Source organism: Vulpes vulpes, chromosome 2, assembly GCF_048418805.1.
Source record: "Vulpes vulpes isolate BD-2025 chromosome 2, VulVul3, whole genome shotgun sequence".
NCBI classification, from domain to species: domain Eukaryota; kingdom Metazoa; phylum Chordata; class Mammalia; order Carnivora; family Canidae; genus Vulpes; species Vulpes vulpes.
Window position 1 is genome coordinate 63831144 of NC_132781.1, and position 18841 is coordinate 63849984.

Below are 18841 nucleotides of genomic sequence, written 5' to 3' on the forward strand. Positions count from 1 at the left end.
CTCACCTCCTTCTCTCATCAGGTAAGTAGTCAAAAGATCCCATCAATACTTACTACCAAAAAAGCCCCAACCAACTAACCAAACAAAAATGCATAGGCTTATTACCTAAAACTACAAATATAAATAATAATGGAACTAAGAATAATGGTACAAACCTATTTGGAGGGAGGAAAAATGTACAAAGCAGGTAAAACCAACAAACAATATCTAAGAATAATTAATCAGAAATAGCAAGATAAGCCCAGTATACAGAGATACGAAGGTAACTACGAAAAAACTACAAAAAGAAAATTTAGAGACAATTCAAAGAATTAAAAGTGGTTGTTAAATGGACAGGTCTTAGAACAAAGAAGATGAAGCAAAGGAGCTTGTTTTTTCATTAGAAGTCCTATGCTTTTCTTCAATTTCATAACCATTTGCACATTATACTTTAATAAAAATATCTATAATAAAGTTAAAGCTACTATTATTATATCTAAGTACCTGAAATTAATTTAAGCCTTTTTTCTTCTTAAGATTTTATTTATTCATGAGAGATACAGACAGAGAGAGACAGGAAGAGACATAGGCGGAGGGAGAAGCGGGCTCCAGGCAGGGAGCCCGATGTGGGACTCGACCCCGGGACTCCAGGATCACGCCCTGAGCTGAAGGCAGGTGGTAATCTCTGAGCCACTCCAGGGGTCCCAATTTGAGCCTTTATTAAGGAGTAGACAATGTTGGGAGATTTAGTCAAATTTTAATATAAACATGGAAATCAAAATTTTAAGAGTTCAAAATCAATTTTAAGTAGTTTTAACATGCCCCATGAAATAATATTTACACATATTTTTAAAATTATGGCAAGGGAAATTTTTCTTGACAGCTCTGTCTCAAATACCAAAGATTCTAATATATAGTTTTAGTCACTAAAAACCTTTACACCTGAAAAGTCTATGCAGAAAAAAAGGAAAAAGTATGGGCAGAAAAATTAAGCCATTTAGCATAGTCCTACATCTGCATCCAAATAAATACATAGCCATGGATGCCAATATCAATGTTGATTTAGATACAGACACAGACGCAGGCATAGACACAGATATTAAACTTTATTACTATCTATTTATTTTAGAGAGTGTTCACGTGGAGGGGGGCAGAGGAAGAGGAGAATCCCAAGCAGACTCTGTGCTGAGCATGGGACCTGATGCAGGGCTCGATCTCATGATGCTGAGGTCATGACCTGAGCCAAAACCACAAATCAGATGCTTAACTGGCTGAGCCACCCAAATGCCCCTAAAACTTTAAAAGATTAATTAAGAGATAGACACATTGTTTGGTCCTCCAGTTACAAATGTAGCCTCTCTTCACTGCTCTATTTATGGCTCACCAAAGGTGACCTGAAGAAGAGCCATGCAAATCGGCTTCCTCAAGTAGTAACTCCTCATGGCCTTGCTGATGCACACCCAGTTGGTTGATACACATTATACAGGTGCTAATCACAAGTCGCCCACAACCCAACAGCCACCAGGAAAGAAGGGCACCAACATCTCTGGGCCCACAGGGCCTCTATCACGTAAGTGGTCTTGAAGACTCTCCACATTTAAGTTCTACAAATCTGATGAAGAGCAAAGGAAGGGTGCAACACCTTTCCTGGTTGTGCATTTGCTCATATCGGTTTCTCCCCCGTGGAGAGGTTTATGATGAGTTCAGTGAAAGTGGTATCTAGGTTCCAAATGATGTGGTAGCTGCAAGGCCTCAAGCGATCCTACAGTTATTCTGGAGAGTCCTGACGAGAATTAAGATGGGCCCAGGATTTCCTTCTTACTGAAAAGCCCAAGCTGAGATGAGACACTTGCAGTTCTGAGTTGATACCATCCGGCTCCTAAATCACATCTAGTTCTAAGAAACCACAAGGGTGGGGTTCTTTAACTCCATGACACTGACCTGCATGATGCCAACGGCCACAGCCAGCATTTTTTGACTGGCCTGCAGATGGGGGGAGGGCAGTACAAGGTGGTAGCTCACACCTTACCTCTCCACATGAACTTAATGGGTTCATAAGGAAAAATATAAAAGGAACCCAAGAGATAATTTACATCAGCATGGCAAGTTAGACAAAGTTAGATTAACAAAAGATTGTAAAATGGAATAATAATAATCCCCTATAGGATAGCTACAAGGATTAAGCAAGGGAACCCATGAGCAAATGTCCTGCACAGATGTTCAATAGGTGTTCATTTTCTTCTTTTCCTCTTTGGCCTATAATCATGGACATAAATCCTCTCTGACCTCAAGATCCCCAGGAAACTGAAATACAATTGCCACAGCAGAATCCCACCATCCATACTTTTCCAGTCCAAGGAGATGAGTTCAGAGAATTGAGAGGTGGCAGCTGAGGGTTGGAATTATCTGAGTCCACTCAGGAGATGAGGACTGAGGCCTAACTGTAGCTGTTATTCATCCCATCGTGGGTATGCAGCAACCTCAGGCAAACCAAAGTTGTTAGCGTCTAGCAAATGTGGGAGGTGCCTCCCTGAGCACAGAGGTCATTAGTAATTATTTACTTGGGAAAACTATGTGATATGTACCACCCTTACTTTGTATGCTACATCACGATGACAGAAGGTTCTTTAGGTAATCTCTAATGTGTTCTGATCTTAGTTCATTCTAGACCTGTCATTCTGATATGAGAGCAATATACTCCTTTCTATATTTACCACTGAAGTGGTATGGAGGGGAAAAAGAAAGTGGTAAAATACAGGAAGGTTCAAACAACAACAACAAAAAAATGCAGAGACTCTAAGAATGCTTCACTGGGTCTAGTTATGCTGTTTAAAGATGGTTTAAATCAGTGGGCAAAGGTACTTTCTAAAAAACCCATTTTCTGCTGAACCAAAATGAAGAAAAAAGCAGCAGGGAATGAGAAACTCATATCAGAAATAATTTGAATCAGTGTCAAAACGTTAGCTTCAGAAACTTCTTTAGTATAGTGCGACTACAATCTTCTCACAGTTATGCATTATCTCTGGAGCAAGGATATAATGCAGAGGGTAGATATAATAAGTTTAAATGCCCCACAGGGTAGATAATCTGGAAGACTGGGTATGTTATTATCGACATGGATCACAGAATGACAGAGCTAAAGGACTGCCTGATCATCTGAACAACTTTATCAAGCAGTTCTTCTTCTATAACACCAGACATAATCTCCTAATACCTGTTTATATACTTTTGATGACAGGAAACTTGCCACATAATTAAGCAATCTATTTCATTGTAATAAAGCTCATTCTTATATGCAGTAAACCACCTTAATTTTCCAGGTAAGTAGCAGCATCTACATGAATCAAGAAACAGCTGGGGTACCCAGCTAGTTCAGTCAGTAGAACATGTGATTCTTGACCTACGGGTCATGAGTTCTGGGCATAGAGCTTACTTTTAAAAAAGTAAAAGAAAAAAAAAGAAGGAAATAGAATATGCCAACCAAAGCACACACATGCTCATAAAGAGCTGGCTTTCATTTAAATACACATAACTTCTTAGAAATAATATACAACATCATATATTTCCAGGCTTAACCATACATTTTCATAATTAGAGGCCTTTGCTTTTCCTTTCACACTCTCTATAGAGCACTGAGGAATTGGTCCCTGTAGCTCTCATCCCCTCCCCCAAATTGGCAAACAAAAGTCCCTTAATGGGAAAATCCTGCATCCTCACATAAGAGAGATGGGACTAAATCCTTGCCAACAGGGCTTTACCAGCCTGAACTTGCATCAGATCATTAATCTTTTAGAAAATCACTGAAATTCATGAATCACTGAATCATAAAAATAAAAACTACATTCAAATCTTTATCTCAAACATTACAGTGTGAAGTCAGTATCTTTTTTCCTAAAATGTTTGCCCATAGGGCCTGTTTTCGAAAGAACCAAAGCAAAGTCTGCTTTTGCTTACATATTTGTATTAAGCCAGCCCACATAAACCAGTTAAGTTGCCCTTTCTCTGATTTCTCTAATCACCATCCTATGGCTGAGTCAGATCCCTCATTGTCTGCTCACCTCCTAGATAGTCTCCAGGTGCTCATTCTTCCCCTTCAGGGATGACCCACTCTTTCTATAAGCACCCCCGCCCCCTCTACTCAGGAGAATCAGCTTATCACAAATATCATCCTCCTCCTGGGAAACATGCCTGACTAGTAGGTGTCTAAAGGTAGGGACTGTGTCTGCCTTCTTCACTGTATTTTCCCTGCACCTAGCAAAACACTGGCAAAAGAGTGGTACATAAAAATATTTAAGGGAATGAATTGACAATTTGAATGAATTAATATAACAACACCCCAAAACTCTATCACTGTAACTGGATAGAATAAAATTATCACCACTAAAGGGAAAGGCACTCTCCCGATCCAAGGTAATAATAATCATTCTTACTGAAGACAACAGTCACGACTATCACTGACATTATTACAACTAATAATAACAGTCAGTCTACACAGCCTAAGCTACCAGCTGCTTAAGAGGAAATGCCACTTTCATACAGGCTCTAGGCTCTTCCCTAGAAACACAGACAAAAATCATTCATAGATGTCCTTTGGAAATTGGGGAAATGGTTCAACCTTGACACCTACAGGAATTCCTAAAATCCAGACCCCAGCTTACACATGTGCTGGAAGAATCCATTTTTTTTAAAGTATAACTTTTACTAGGGTGAAAACTTGCCATTATAACTGAATTTTTCCTGTTCTTCCCCCTCAGAAAGGATGCTGATACTAGTCCCTCTACTATATTTGCCTAACAAGACTGTTCGTTGATTTGTAACCATGGTTACTACTTGCAGAACCCATCAGTGCATGGCTCTTCCTGAGGCCAAAGCTGATCACGGCCCATAAGTGTATATGCTCCAGCTGCTTCCTGCGGTTGATAAGAATGGGCTTTAGAAAACAGAACCATCCCCAAAAATTACACTTCTGAATGCTGACTTGTTGCCTCTCATTGAAACACACCGGGGATTTCATTTTCTGACCTGAAACAACAGAACTCTGAGTCATCAGTGTCCACACCTCTTGTCAGCAGAAAAGAGCACTATATGTTGCTGAGAGCGGGGAGACCTAAAGGCAGAGAGAATGAGAAGCAGAGACAGAAATAAAAAGTAACTGTACCATCTGACATCTACACACCTGAGGTCAAACCCTGGTCCCTCACTGGGTGACCTCAAATACTCTCTCTGCCAGATAGGCAAGGGTACAGTGAAAGAGCCACCTCAAAAATCTCATGGCTTAAAACAACAGTGCTTTACTTCTCAGGATAATGTCCCTTGTGGATTGGCTTGGGGCTTGGTTCTACATCTCTGTCCTCAGGCCAGGACCTAAATGCATGGAACAGCCACTTCCTGGAATGCTGCTGGTTTGAAGGAAAAATGAAACTAGAGAATGTACTGGTTCTTCAAGCTCTCCCCAGGAATGACACCCATGACTTCTGCTCACATTTCACTGGTCAAGGCCAAGTCATGTGGTCACACCTAACATCAAGTGGGTGAGGAAGAAGAGTCCTCATTTGTTCCAAAGCACCAGCACCAGATTGGATAAATATCAGCTCATAGTAGTCATAATTGCCTTATTGGGGGCATGTCAACCATGGATAGATGACCTAGTCAGTAGGAAATGGAGGTAGCCAAAGAATGCAGTTCTCAAATTCTACTACTATCAGCAGCCACAGAAAAGCAGCAGAGCCTCCCTCATGCTACTGAGGCTGGTTAGTTTTGATGGGAAGACTATAACCTGACAAATACAGAAAAATCATTCATGCTCTAAGTTTCCATATTCTTTTCAGTCCTTTCTTATTTTAAGGTTAATTGTTCCCTTAATCAACAAATATTTGTTAAGTGTTTGTGTGTTGGTTAATTGTTCCTTTAATCAACAAATATTTGTTAAGTGTTTGTGTGTTGGGCATTATTATGCCCTGAGTGATTAACAAATCACAGTTTTCTACAAAAGAATGTCAATCTATGCAAGAAGAATCACAATTCATGGCCCATTAATAGTTCCTTACACCATCACCATCTCTCACTACAAAAGAAAAAAGAAGGGACGCCTGGGTGGCTCAGTGGTTGAGTGTCTGCCTTTGGCTCAGGGTATGATCCCAGAGTCCTGGGATCCAGTCCCGCATTGGGCTCCTTGTGGGGAGCCTGCTTCTCCCTCTGCCTGTATCTCTGCCTCTCTCATGAATAAGTAAAATCTTAAAAAAAAAAAAAAAAAAAGAAAGAAAAAAAAGCAAGTCTTACAAATAAGAAAATATAGACAAATTTGAAGTTTATCATCATTCCTTCCAAGAGTACCCATCATCATAGGCAAATGGATACTACACATTCTAGTTAAGTAGATGCTACATATTCTATTTCCTCTCATTTGTTTTTAGATTGACTATCTTTCACATCAACCTAATGAGGACATAGCAATCCAGTCAAGACAAAGGAAATGCAAGTGTAACTGACAATCCATGTTTAGCCAGTAACATGCCCATGCAAGAGTCAGGTGGATGAATTAGTCCAATCTAAAATTTATTGAACATCTATTAAGTGTCACATTGTGCTTGGCAATGGGGATTCAAAGATGAATGTGGTTCAGGTTCCTTGAGCACTTAGGCAATCATGCAGGAAACATACTTGTATCATGGTGTGATGATAAAGCAATGTGGGGGAAGGGGGGAGGGGTGCTTTGGTGAGATGAAGAGAAAAGGAGAAAAGAGGGATATGATTTTTTTAAAAAAGTATCCTGGGAGAAGCAAGAGTTTCAAGGATAGGCTAAATTTAGCCACATCAATTGACAGTAGCTGGAACAGCATGAATAAGGGAAAGGGACTCAAAGACATAGAACCTAAGAATATGAGAATCCAAATATTACCGGAGCCTGTAGTTCAAGAGTGGAAATGTCAGGGATGATTAGAGACTTGGGCAGATAGCAAGTCAGGGGGCATCTCACAGATTAGAGAACTTGGACTTGATCTTCTAAATATCAACCGGCTAAGGAGCTTGGGCTTGAGCATATAAAAGATGGAGAACTGTCACTAAAGGTTTTTGAGCAAAGGGAGTGATATGTTTGCACTTGAGACTTAGAGAGGTCCTTCCAGCAGTAATGAGTGATGGATTTAAAGGGGGGTAAGGAAAAAAAACTGGGAAAATAGGAGGAAAGTGAAATAGTTCACACAAGAGATGATGAGAATCTGAAGTAGGGCAGTTGCAATGGAGAGTCACAGAAGGGCAGAAATGAATAAGGAAAACAGCCAGAGGGTACAGCTGGAGGATAAGGAGGAGTCCAAAGATTACAGGGGCTTTTGGCCTGATGAGGGGCGGATGAGGAGCGACTGAGGTGGAGGATGCATTCAGAGGAGAATTGGTATCTGAATTACCAGAACAACTATAAACACCATAAACATTCAGTTTACCACAGAAAGAAAAGCCATATTTCTGAAGATTCTGCCAGCAATTTTCATCAAAGTAAAATTCTACTGTTTGCTGCCAAGAAGAAATTTCATTACTAACTTTGAAACTGATATCTCCAGCTGACATACTGCATTTGTTTTTCCTCTGGCCTCCCCTCACTCACATGTGTACAGCCATACTAATTCAAGTAGTCAGATCTTCAGTTGTCTCCAAGAATTAAATCCAGACATTGTTTGGTCTAATAAAAGTGGTTTATTGTATATCGGCATGAAATACTCTCCATCAGTTTCAAATTAATCTAGTCTGCTTCAGAAGTCTCCTGTAAAACCACAGCCCCAGTGGTTTCAGTAGACCTTGAACTGGTAACCTCAGGCTTTCCTCACTATGAGAGAAGCCCTCATCCTCCACCAAGAAGAGTACACAGGAGGACAGATCTGCTGTATACTGGCCTTACGTAGCTTCACATTTCTCTCAGCACTGCCAAGGACACACTTCAAAGTCATGGCTACAATTTCTGTTATAACTGGGTGGTAGTCATTAGTGCTGCCCACCAAATATTTCTGAGTCTCTACCTTCTGGGCCCATGTAGGATAACAATTCTTTAAAGTAAGTTGTGGACACATGACTCACTATGGCAAATGAAATGTGAGTGAAAGTAATATGTGTCATTGCTGGTCCGAAGTTGAAGAGGAGGCCTGTGAGTCAGTCACCATAAGCCTTTCCTACTGCCACAGTGATTGTGAAAGCACAGACTGAGAGAAGCCTGCCATTAGCCTAGATGCTGACCAACAATGATCAGCAGAACTTCCTCAAGGCCCACATCAGACATAGAGTAATATGACTAAGAAGCTTCCATGGTGTTAAATAACTTAGACACTTTGGGGGTTAGTTGTCACTGTAGCAAAATCCAGCCCATGGATTTTTGATTGACTTACTAATTGTCATGAAAACAGCAAAGAAAATCAGGAAGACCAACTCTTCTTCATTCCACCTCAATTCATCCTCATTCCACCATGCCTAATCAATGCATTATGCATTCATTTGTTCAACATTTATTGACTTACTGCTCTGTAGAAGGCATTCCACTAGATACAATGGAGCGGCAGTTGTCAAATTTTTTAGTCTCAAGATACCATTACACACTTAAAAATTAAGAGTATTTGTTTATATGAGTTATACCTATCAATATTTAGCATATTAGGAATTAAAACTAAAGTTTTTAAAATATTTATTGATTTAAAATTACATCATAAACCCATTGTATATTAACATAAGTAATATATTTTATGAAAAATAACTATTTTCCAATGTAAAAAAATTAGCAAAAAACCACTATTTCACATTTTTACAAATCTTTTTAATGTATGGCTTAATGAAATACATCTGGATTCTCATGTCTCCTTCTGTGTTCAATAAACTGAGATATGTTATTTTGGTTGACTAATAGAAAGAAAATCCCAAGACCGTCTGAAAGGGTCTCAGGGATATCCAGGGCTCTCCAATCCCCATTTTGAAAACCAGTACTATAATGCAAAGGTCAGAAAAATTTTCCTGTATCAAGTGGCAAATAATAAGTATTTTAGGCTTTGTGGGCCACAAATCTCTATTGCAACTATACTATTATGGTAGTATAAAAGCATCCACAGCCAATATATAAACTACTGAGCTTGGCTCGGTAAAATTTTATTTACAGAACTAGGCAGCAAGTGTCAAATCTGGTCCATGGGTCTTAGTTTATCCATCCCTGTGATAGAAGATACCTAAACAAATTAGACTTGGGTCCTACCCTTAAAAAAAGAAGTACAGCCAATAGAGGTAGTAAGTACATACTATTAAAACAGAATGAGATACATGTGAGAAATCTCAAAAAAGACGCTTTTAGAGTTCAAGGTCACTAGAGAGTATCTCAGATTGGGAAGGTTTCACGGAGAATGTGGGCACTGAAGGATGAGCTGGGTTTTGACAGAAAGTTTCAAGAGGAAGGAGAGAATGCCAAATAAAGAAAATGTTCACGCCAAAGACACTAACAGAGGGAAGCACTCAGTAAATTCAAGTAATAGCAAGTAGCTCCTGAATGTAGTGAAAATAAAGGGAAACACAGTAGTGTGAAATGCTTCTTATCAAATTTAGGTCACTGGGCAATGGGCCTTCAGTGCCAGGCCTAGGGGTTTGGATATTGTTTGAGATCCACTGAGGTGTCCCCGACTATTTCCACAGGGGAGGTAACTTATCAGCCAGGTATGATACGATTAACTGGAAGGCAAAGTACAGGAGGTGTTTGCAGGTGCCCAACTATAAGCAGTGACCCCAGATGACAGGCTACTGGATTAGACTCAACAAGAGGAAAAAAGGACCTGAATAAAAAGAATGACAGGAAGGCATGCAACATTACAGAGGTAACATCTAACAGATTTAGTGGTTCACTGAGCAGAGAGGGGAAGAGAGAGAAAATAAGGAGCAGGAAGGTCAGGAAAGGGGACAGATTTGGTGATGAGAGGAAGAGTTTGATTATGAACATATTCCGCATATTACCATACTGCCAAGTACAAGTCTGATGCTCACAAATCCCAAACCCTCCTTGGTGGGGAAAAAAATGTATTTTATAATTCCAGCACATTGTCAAAATTTTTCCAAATCTGTGCCTCTTGAAATCTCTTCCAAGGCCCCAGTACTCTGAAATACAACCGAATTTCTAAGTTTTTATTCTTTCTCCACTTTGATTCCATTTGTAGGCTTCTAGAGTCAGCATATACTTTAGCTCACTGTAAATACTAGATATCAATGAAAAACCTAATGAGACTTCTTTCAGAAGCTCCAATAAATAGTAACAAACTCTCATTGTTTAAAAAAAAAAAAAACAGTGGTTAGAACTGTCTCTATTTGAAGAATGTTGTAACTCATTCTTGGATACCACATAAGTTTTTTGAATGTCTTTTGTTAACTAAAAAGTCTGATGGTTGATGTCAGGTTGCTGAAAGATTTAATTCTTAGTCTTTTAAAAAGTTACCATGAGGAAATTTTGAAAGCTTTACTTAAATTTCCTTTTGCCTCTTAAAAGACCAAAAACATTTGTGAGAATGACACAATAAATGACCCAAATAAGATTCCCAGTCAAGAACAGACCCACATCTTAAACCTGCTGTAGAAAGAGGGATGGAAGGTGAAATGCCTGGAATCAAGATAAAAATGCTCTAAATGTATGAGTTGCCTAAGGAAAACTAAGATGTAGTAGTGATTCTGCACCCGAGAGAAAGGTTTAGATGGATTCAACAAAATAAAGTGAGAATGTGATAACAAAGCAGAAATCTATAAGAATCTTGACCCATGATAAATCATCTAAAAATCTCCTAGTGAACTATATTTCCAAAGATAGCTGCAGCATGCACGACAGGGACAGATATGTACACCGTGGTGCTCCTGGATATCCCCTCACCTTTTTCCATAAATGCTTTCCTATTAGCTCCCTGGTTGCAAGCTCAAACCCTGAGGCATCCTGGATTCCTATCTCTTTCTCTCCTAACATGCAATTAGCTGCCAAGTCCTACAGATGCCATCCCTAACATTTCTTGCATGATCCCCTCCTTTCCATTCCCACAGTCACAATCCAAGCCCAGATCCTCACTCTCTCCATCTGGTCCACTGTGATCCCTTCCTGACTCTCTCCCTACCTCAAGTGCTTCCCATTCTATTCCATTCAAATAACCCCTGGCAGATTAATTTCCTTGACGTGCAGCTCTGACCAATCTACCTCCAGGCTAAAAAACTGTTCACAGACCTTCCACAAAATGGCTCAATTATTTTGCCACCTTACCACCCACATATTCCGTTCTCCTGCCCTCTCTGCTAATTAAGTGTGTCCACTTACTCGACCTCACAAAAACTCCTTCTTTATGCTTTCTCAACAACTTTGCTTTTCTACTTCTCCCTCAGCTAGCACAACCTTTCAACGTCTCATCCTACTTTTCCTGCAACCTCCACTTGTGGAAGTACAACCCAACCTTTAAGATCCAGTGAAGTGATCTCACAGAAAACCCACTGGTGGCTGCTACAGGTGGGGTAGGGGTGGGGGGTGCAAAATGGGTAAAAGATGTCAAAAGGTTCAAACTTCCCGCCAGAAAATAAATAAGTCAAAAATTAAAATAAATAAGTCATGGGGATGTCATGTACAACATGACGACTATAGTTCATAATGCTATATTGCATATTCGAAAGTCGCTAAGAGAGAGGATCTTAAAAGTTCTCATCACAAGAAAAAATATACTTAACTATGCGTGCTGATGGCTGTTAACAAGACTTATGGTGGTGATCGTTTTGCAATATATCCAAAGATTGAATCATTATGTTGTACACCTGAAACTAATATATGTCTATTATACCTCAGTTAAAAAAAAAAAGTGGAAGTCTATTTCCTCTAAGAAAAAAAATTTTCCCAATTCTCTCTTTATGCCCCACTATCCAGTCTTCTGATAAGCATTTCCAGAGAGTGTAGTGCATGCATCTGTGATACACACTGTAGATAAACTGGTCTGTCTTTAAAGTCTTCTAGGGATACTTACCATTGCCTCTCTCAAATCATTGTTACCTGTGAATTTCCCTCATCTCCTTCTCTCCAATTGGACTACAGAATGAGAAAAGAGCAAGCTCAGCTAACAGTTGTTGACCTGAATTTGTTAAAGTGAACTCTCTGGGTTCACTACTTTCCTAAAGAAGTTTCAGAACTTTTTAAGAAAACTCTAGAGCCCAAGAAAATTACAATTTTTATTTAGTCAGTAAACTTTCTAACAGATGAAAGACTTCAAATTGCTTAATTCCAGAAATACCCAAAAGGAAATTTTTAAAATTTCTTTTAAAAAAAGCAAAAAAAGGTCCCATTTGCAATTCATTTATTTAAATTCTAATGTTAACTGCGTAACCTGGTTGTAGGATGAAACTAGAATCTACAGTTATGCCACTGTGGTTTCATAAAAAAACAAAAAAGAAAACTACAAAAAAAATAGTATGATCTAATATTAATGCTTAAGGATGGTGATAATATCAAACACTGGATAAGAACCTACAAAACAAAACATTGAACATGACCAAGAGGTCCTTGCCTGGTAGATTTACAAACTAGACAGGCAGACATAACACAAAGAGCAAAGTGAAGACAGATGCTGGAATATGCAAAAGATGGCAGGAAAAAGCCCTAAACCTCATTTTCTTCTTTAAAGTTCAGACCTAAGAGTCTGACGCAGCTGATCTTGACTGCCAATAACAGCAAAAGGACGCAAGTATTTTCTAAGGGCTCAGAAGATACCAGTTGTTAGATGTCTCACACTGAATTTAAAGATAAGCGTGTACAGTGAAGAGCCACTCTGGAATCTTCCAAGACATAGTATGTTCCTAGGCTCCAGTAATGGCAAAGCATTTAGGTGGGTATTAACTTGTCCAGAAAAGGAGAGGTGAAAGCTTTTCTTTTGTTCTCAGTAGCCCAGGCTGGTTTCAGACCTGCCAGTAAGATCTATAAGAGGAAATCATTTTTTGGTTTTGTTCCAACTTCTAATTCAATACATTGGCAGCATTTGAAATGGATAAGAGCTGTAAACTCATATCTGCCTCAGGTGACAACTAAGATAAGAAGCACACAATGTAAAAAGGATGAGAGCTTATGCCCCAAAAGCAACTTTAAATGTAGCTTTTTTTTAAAAGGTAGTTATTTCAAGTTACACTAAGCCTGGAAATATCTTGCTAAGAAAACTGAAAGATTAAATTAATGGAACCTTGTTCAGAAGTCTGTTCTTTAGCTGATATTTTTGACAGTGTTTGTGAAAAATAATTCTATATTATATTAGAGCAAACTAAAATAACCAAATTCATCAGACCTGGATGAGTAGAGATATGGGTAAACAGTTTTTGCAGGTAAACAATATTTATTTCTGGTTCATAGTTTACTATGGTCAAGATGGGCCCCAGTGAAAATGAGGCTGTTGGTTGCTTTAAGTGAAATGATGGAGAATCAAGGATTGATCAATGTTTACTGAACAATTCCCATGTTTCAAGTATCTACACTGTACTGAAAGAGACACAAGAGCATGACTTACACCCCCTGCCCTAAAGGAGCTTTTTTTACATAGCTGAAATGAAAAATACAAACAATGAAAACAGAGGACATAAAACAATACACTATAAATCTTCCGGTGGTGAGACACAGATAATAGGAGCTATGGAATTTTAAGATCTTCTGCATCCATGAGAACCGCACTTCATTTGGACCCTACTAAATACTTTTGGATAGGAATACTCGAAAAGGCATTCCTGGAAGGGCAGAGGAATCAACTAAAGCATGGAAGTAGAACTTACCATGATATAAGCCAGAAGAAAAAGAACAGCTGATAAGACTAGGGGTTCTTACTGGGAAGACATGAAAATGAAATTGGATAGGTAGGTACAACCAGCAGAATTTAGTATCACTTTGCACATCTTTATTATGTATTACAGATCTTCCTCAACTTACAATGGGGTCATATCCTGATAACCTCATCATAAATGGAAAATATGGTAAGTCAAAATGCATTTAACACACCCAAACTCCTGAACATCAAGCCTAGTGTACCTTAAATGTGCTTAGAACACTTACAATAGCCTATTGTATCATCTAATGGAATCATCTAACACAAAGCCTATTTTTAACAAAATGGTGAATATCATATTATTTATTACACACTGTACTGAAAGTAAAAAACAGAATGGTTTATGGGTACAAAATGGTTACATGTGTGGTGGTTGTTTGCCTCGTGATTGCATGGCTGAAAGGGCCTGTGGCTCGTTGCCACTGACCAGCATCATGAAAGAGTATTGTGCCACGTATCACCAGCCTGGAAAAGATCTAAATTCAAAGTACAGTCTCTATTAAACGTGTATTACTTTCACACCATCCTAAAGTAGAAAAATGGTAAGCTGAACTATCATTAAGCTGCAGACCATCTATATGTGTATATTAAATGTATTGAATTGATGTGGTACATAATAGGGAGCCCTGGGAGGGTGACTGAGATTACGAATTAAAGCTGTTTATTTAAGGAGAGAATATATCATATAAATAGACAATAAGAGGAATCCTCTCTCATGACTAAAATGTGTTTTCTTAAAAGGACTGACCCAGGCAGGATGTGACCTAAAGTTGATTTCCAACTAGTTGATGTATTTCCATCATCAACAAGCTGAACGTTTTGGTCAATCTCCTTGATGCTTTATCCACAACGATATTGCAATAATCTAGATCCCTGACATGGAAAAATAAAACTTTCAGAGAATAAAAGGTCTATAATTTCTTGAGCAATTCCGATAAGCACTTTGCTAGTAACGGTAATGTTGGATTTTTTGAGTGCTGTGAAATATGATAAACACTTTACATAATTCTAATTTAATTCTCACAACGAACCTATGTTGGTAAGATTAACCCACTTTTATGGTTGAAAACCCAAATTTGCAGTAGAGAAGTAACTTGCCCAAAGTCAGGAAGCCAGCAAGGATTCAAACCCAATCCTGCCTGATTCCAAACTCCATCAATGACTAAACTTCATACCTAAATGTATTTTTCCCGAAGAGGTATCCCTGAAAAAAAAAAATTATTAGAAGGAATAAATGTATGATACTTGCAGAGAAAATCATGTGAGTGTTAGAACATCATAGCATAGTGGAGTCAGCCTACTTTTTTGGCAATATAACCATGTGAATCTCCTGTACTTTAAGTGAATGAGATATTACTCATGAAAAAAAAATTAAAAAATTTAAAAAAAATTAAAAAAAAGAGATATTACTCATGAAACTACCATAGAAGGAAGTTCAACACCTGCCCTAGACATTTGAGATTTGTATCATTTGGGTAAGTTACTTAACTTCTCTAAGCCCCATGTATTCATCTCTAAAAAATGGATAACAATAGCCACTTCACAGGATGGTGTAGAAAATTAAATGGTATCACATAAGATACTTAGCTCAGGGTTTATTACTGAAAAGTTAAGAAGTTAATGTTTGCAACTTTTATTATTATTCAAGAATAAATATTCAAGCTTCGTAGACATAGGAGCAATCATTACAAGGTTGAGTTGAATAAGGGTCCCTTTGTCCTAGTCTCCCAACATCCAACTCCTACTTTGCCTTTAAAGATTTAGCCCTAAAATCATCTCCTCCAGAAGCCTCTTCTACCATCACAACTCCCAGGCCAAGCAGATATTTCCATAATCTTAAGTGTGTGCATGTGATTTTCAGTCATTTCACTTAACATTTTATACAATTTTACCCATTGTGTCCTGCCTTCTTCATTAGAAAGGCAGTCCGCTGAGGACAGGGACTCATTTATCTCTAAATACTCCCTGCCTCTCTCGGTGCCTGGCATGTAGTAACACACAGCACATACATTTCTATCTCTATGGACACAGAAATTATCAAAAGAGTTTCCAAAAACATCAAATTAACTCCAAGAAAAGCCCTGGAAGCATGTAGTGCAACACACACTATTTTAAGATGAGCCAAAACTTCCCCCATTAAGACATGAGAAAGAAATCTCATCTTCCCGGGAAAGTGAAATTTCCTGTTAAATTAATAAAAAGCATAAATCAATGGGTTTATTATAAGAAAGATGATAATAAACAGTTAAAAGCCTAATGATGTCATTGTGGATGGGCTTCTTGACAACTGAAAGAAATGTGTATCACATATAATCAAATTTGGAAAAAAGTCCATGTAGTTTTTCGTGCATGTTCTTTTCTTTTTTGGATTTAGGTATAATAAATCCTGTCTCTTTGATGAACTCTTTATTTAAATAAAGAAAAAAACCCAGAAGATTCTAACTTATATCCATGGAGCCTACTGCCTCTTACACATAAAGAGAATCTGAATTTTTTTAAAGACCATTAACCTAGTAAGTTCTTCCTCTTCCCCAACACTTGAATGCTTTTGATTAGAGATCTCATCTCAAGTGATCTTCTTCACAATCTTCTGAAGGAAGAGGTCCGGCATCATGACTCCCACCCCTCATTGACTGCCACCCCCCGTTAGGAAACCTAGGCTCCAAGATGCATTCTATGAAGGGAGCGCTACCTGTGACAGGCCTCTCACCCTGAGTCTGGAACTCTTTCCCCTGCCTTCCAAGGTACTCAGCTTGAATTCAGGATGGCAGATGACCCAGAAAATACATTATTGCTGTTACTCCCTGGCGGTAGAAGGAAAAATCAGTAACTGTAGGAATCTATAAGGCTTATCTCCTTTCAGGCATTCTTGAGGATGCCCTGCACTCAGTGACCATGAGCCCAGCCTTTGTGCCCTCCCCCCCACATCCCACCATCGCCACCATCCTTGCCCTCCCCAGCCACGGACTTACTTAGCCATCCCACGCTGGGAGTGCGCCGCACTCGGGGGTCATCGTCCAAGGTGCGGGTTGCTAGGCAGGGCACTGAGTTCTCAAGCGGGCTGCGGGCTTTAGTGTCAGAAGCAGAAGACAGGAGGAGGAGGACACATGAGCAGCCACAGCAAGGATGAGGATGGAAGCATTAATTAAGAAGAAAAAATACTAAAGCAAATCACACAAGCGAGTTAAAGAAGAACAGTGACATATTACATTGACACACATACCCCCTCCCGTGACCCTTAGATAGAGCAAATCCCAACACATAATGAAAAGGCTTTGAAAAAAATACATTCAATCACTATAGCTCTCCAAGTACCACTGAATGATCTGCTCAGTTCTGATACACAAACATGGATTGTATCCAGAAGAAAGATTTACATAACAAATGCTAATCTTAAGATGTAAGATCAAGACCGTTAATAATTTTGCACCACAAAAGCACACACAAAGGGAAGTTACACACAGTTTTGTAAAGCACAGGGGGCATTAGTAAGGAGCTTTCTTATGATCTACCCTACAGACCCTTCCGTGGATCTTGTACAGAAAGGCAGAAAGCAACATTTCATACTTCCACTTCTGAAATATTTTCCTTGATGAACACAGAACTCTAGGTTTGCCTCTGTTTTTCAGCCCTTTAGAAATATGAGACTGAGATACAGATGAATCAACACCTTAATATAAACCAATTCAGAAATGCATGCTCAATTTCTGGTACCCTTTAATACTTATTTTACTATAATTTTAATATTCAGCACATCCATGCCAAATCTCAGACCAAATCAAAGACAGATTAACGATGCAAGCTCAATACATAGTATGGTTCCTCTAGATATTTTTCATCAACTGAAGAGCATCACAAACTTCTGCTTCAAGATAATTTCATTTGGGCTTCACGTCATCTATTCTGCTATTCTCATCAAATACTTCAGTCCAAGACTAGTAAAAAATAGGCAGCATAATTGTCCTTCAAGGAACAATGAGGTAGGAAATATCTAACCATCAGACTACATACAATTTAAGAGAATTTTAATACGAGAGATAGTAAATAATCAAGGCAACAAAGCATATCCAACCAAAAGCAAAGATTAGATAATGTATTCACACAAGTATACAAATAACCAGGCAGACAAATCGTCTTTTTAAGGCTATTGGTGACTTGGGAGGTCAAATTTTGAATGGAATCATTTACAAATTAATGTAAGTTTATGGCCAAATTTGGGCATTCAGCACATTATAAAATCTAGAAACATTTTTGTCAATTTATCTGTCTGTGTTTAAAAGCTGTAAATAAAGCCAGGACTTGTGAGCAGGCCATCTGTGCCAGCACCTGTTTGAGGCAAATCTGATGTCTTCTCTTTGCAATCTGAATTTTTAATTGTTTCCCATAACTGAACTTCTTTGCAAGTTTTTATTGCACTAAGAAAAATGAAAAAAGGGAAATGAATCAGTTGAGATTATTCCAAAATTACTTTTGTCAAGAAGGAGGCAATTAGAAACATACACTATCACAATGACCAAGTCTCACCTCCTATTTCTTTTGACAGCTGAGTGATCTGCTTAAGGAGTCAATATTCCAGCTGACTTAGCTAAAGGAAACGAGAGATGTGGGACATCTCCAGCCATTTATCAAGGCCTGAGCAAGGATCGACTGAAATTCCAGGTCAGTAAGAACTGACAGAGGTGACAAGTACAAAGTAAACTCAAAGGAACGTCCACATTCTTCAGCTTCTGAGCAGTGTGCAGCTACCCAAACTTTATCACTGATACCAGGGCTTACCTGGAAAGTGTGTACAAGAGGGCAGCAGCTGCTCTAAAACTCAGGTGCTGATAACTAACTTTCTCCAACATCTTCTCTTTCCTCTATTCCTCCCAAGATGTCAGTGTGTTATTTGTGGGGAGTGAAAGCTGGAAACTCCTTTTTGCAGATACAGCCTCCAATGACGCTGAGCAGCACCATCAAGGGGACAGTGGAATGAAGCCTGGCACACACACCAGCAAAGAACCTGGCTCCAAAGACAGGCATGAAAAATGAAACTG

General features: G+C 38.8%; 1 protein-coding gene across 16 annotated transcripts in view; it reads right to left on the reverse strand.

Moving 5' to 3' along the window:
* SLC4A4 (solute carrier family 4 member 4) overlaps window positions 1-18841 on the reverse strand; it is a 424139-nt gene that overhangs the window by 158797 nt on the left and 246501 nt on the right. For 4 of the 16 annotated variants that reach the window (XM_072748806.1, XM_072748807.1, XM_072748810.1 and 1 more), the window contains one exon: window positions 16778-16873. The exons of the other annotated variants lie outside the window; for them this stretch is intronic. In XM_072748806.1, the coding sequence (XP_072604907.1) occupies window positions 16778-16873 (96 nt within the window). The remainder of the gene's footprint in view (window positions 1-16777; window positions 16874-18841) is intronic. 16 annotated transcript variants of the gene reach the window in all.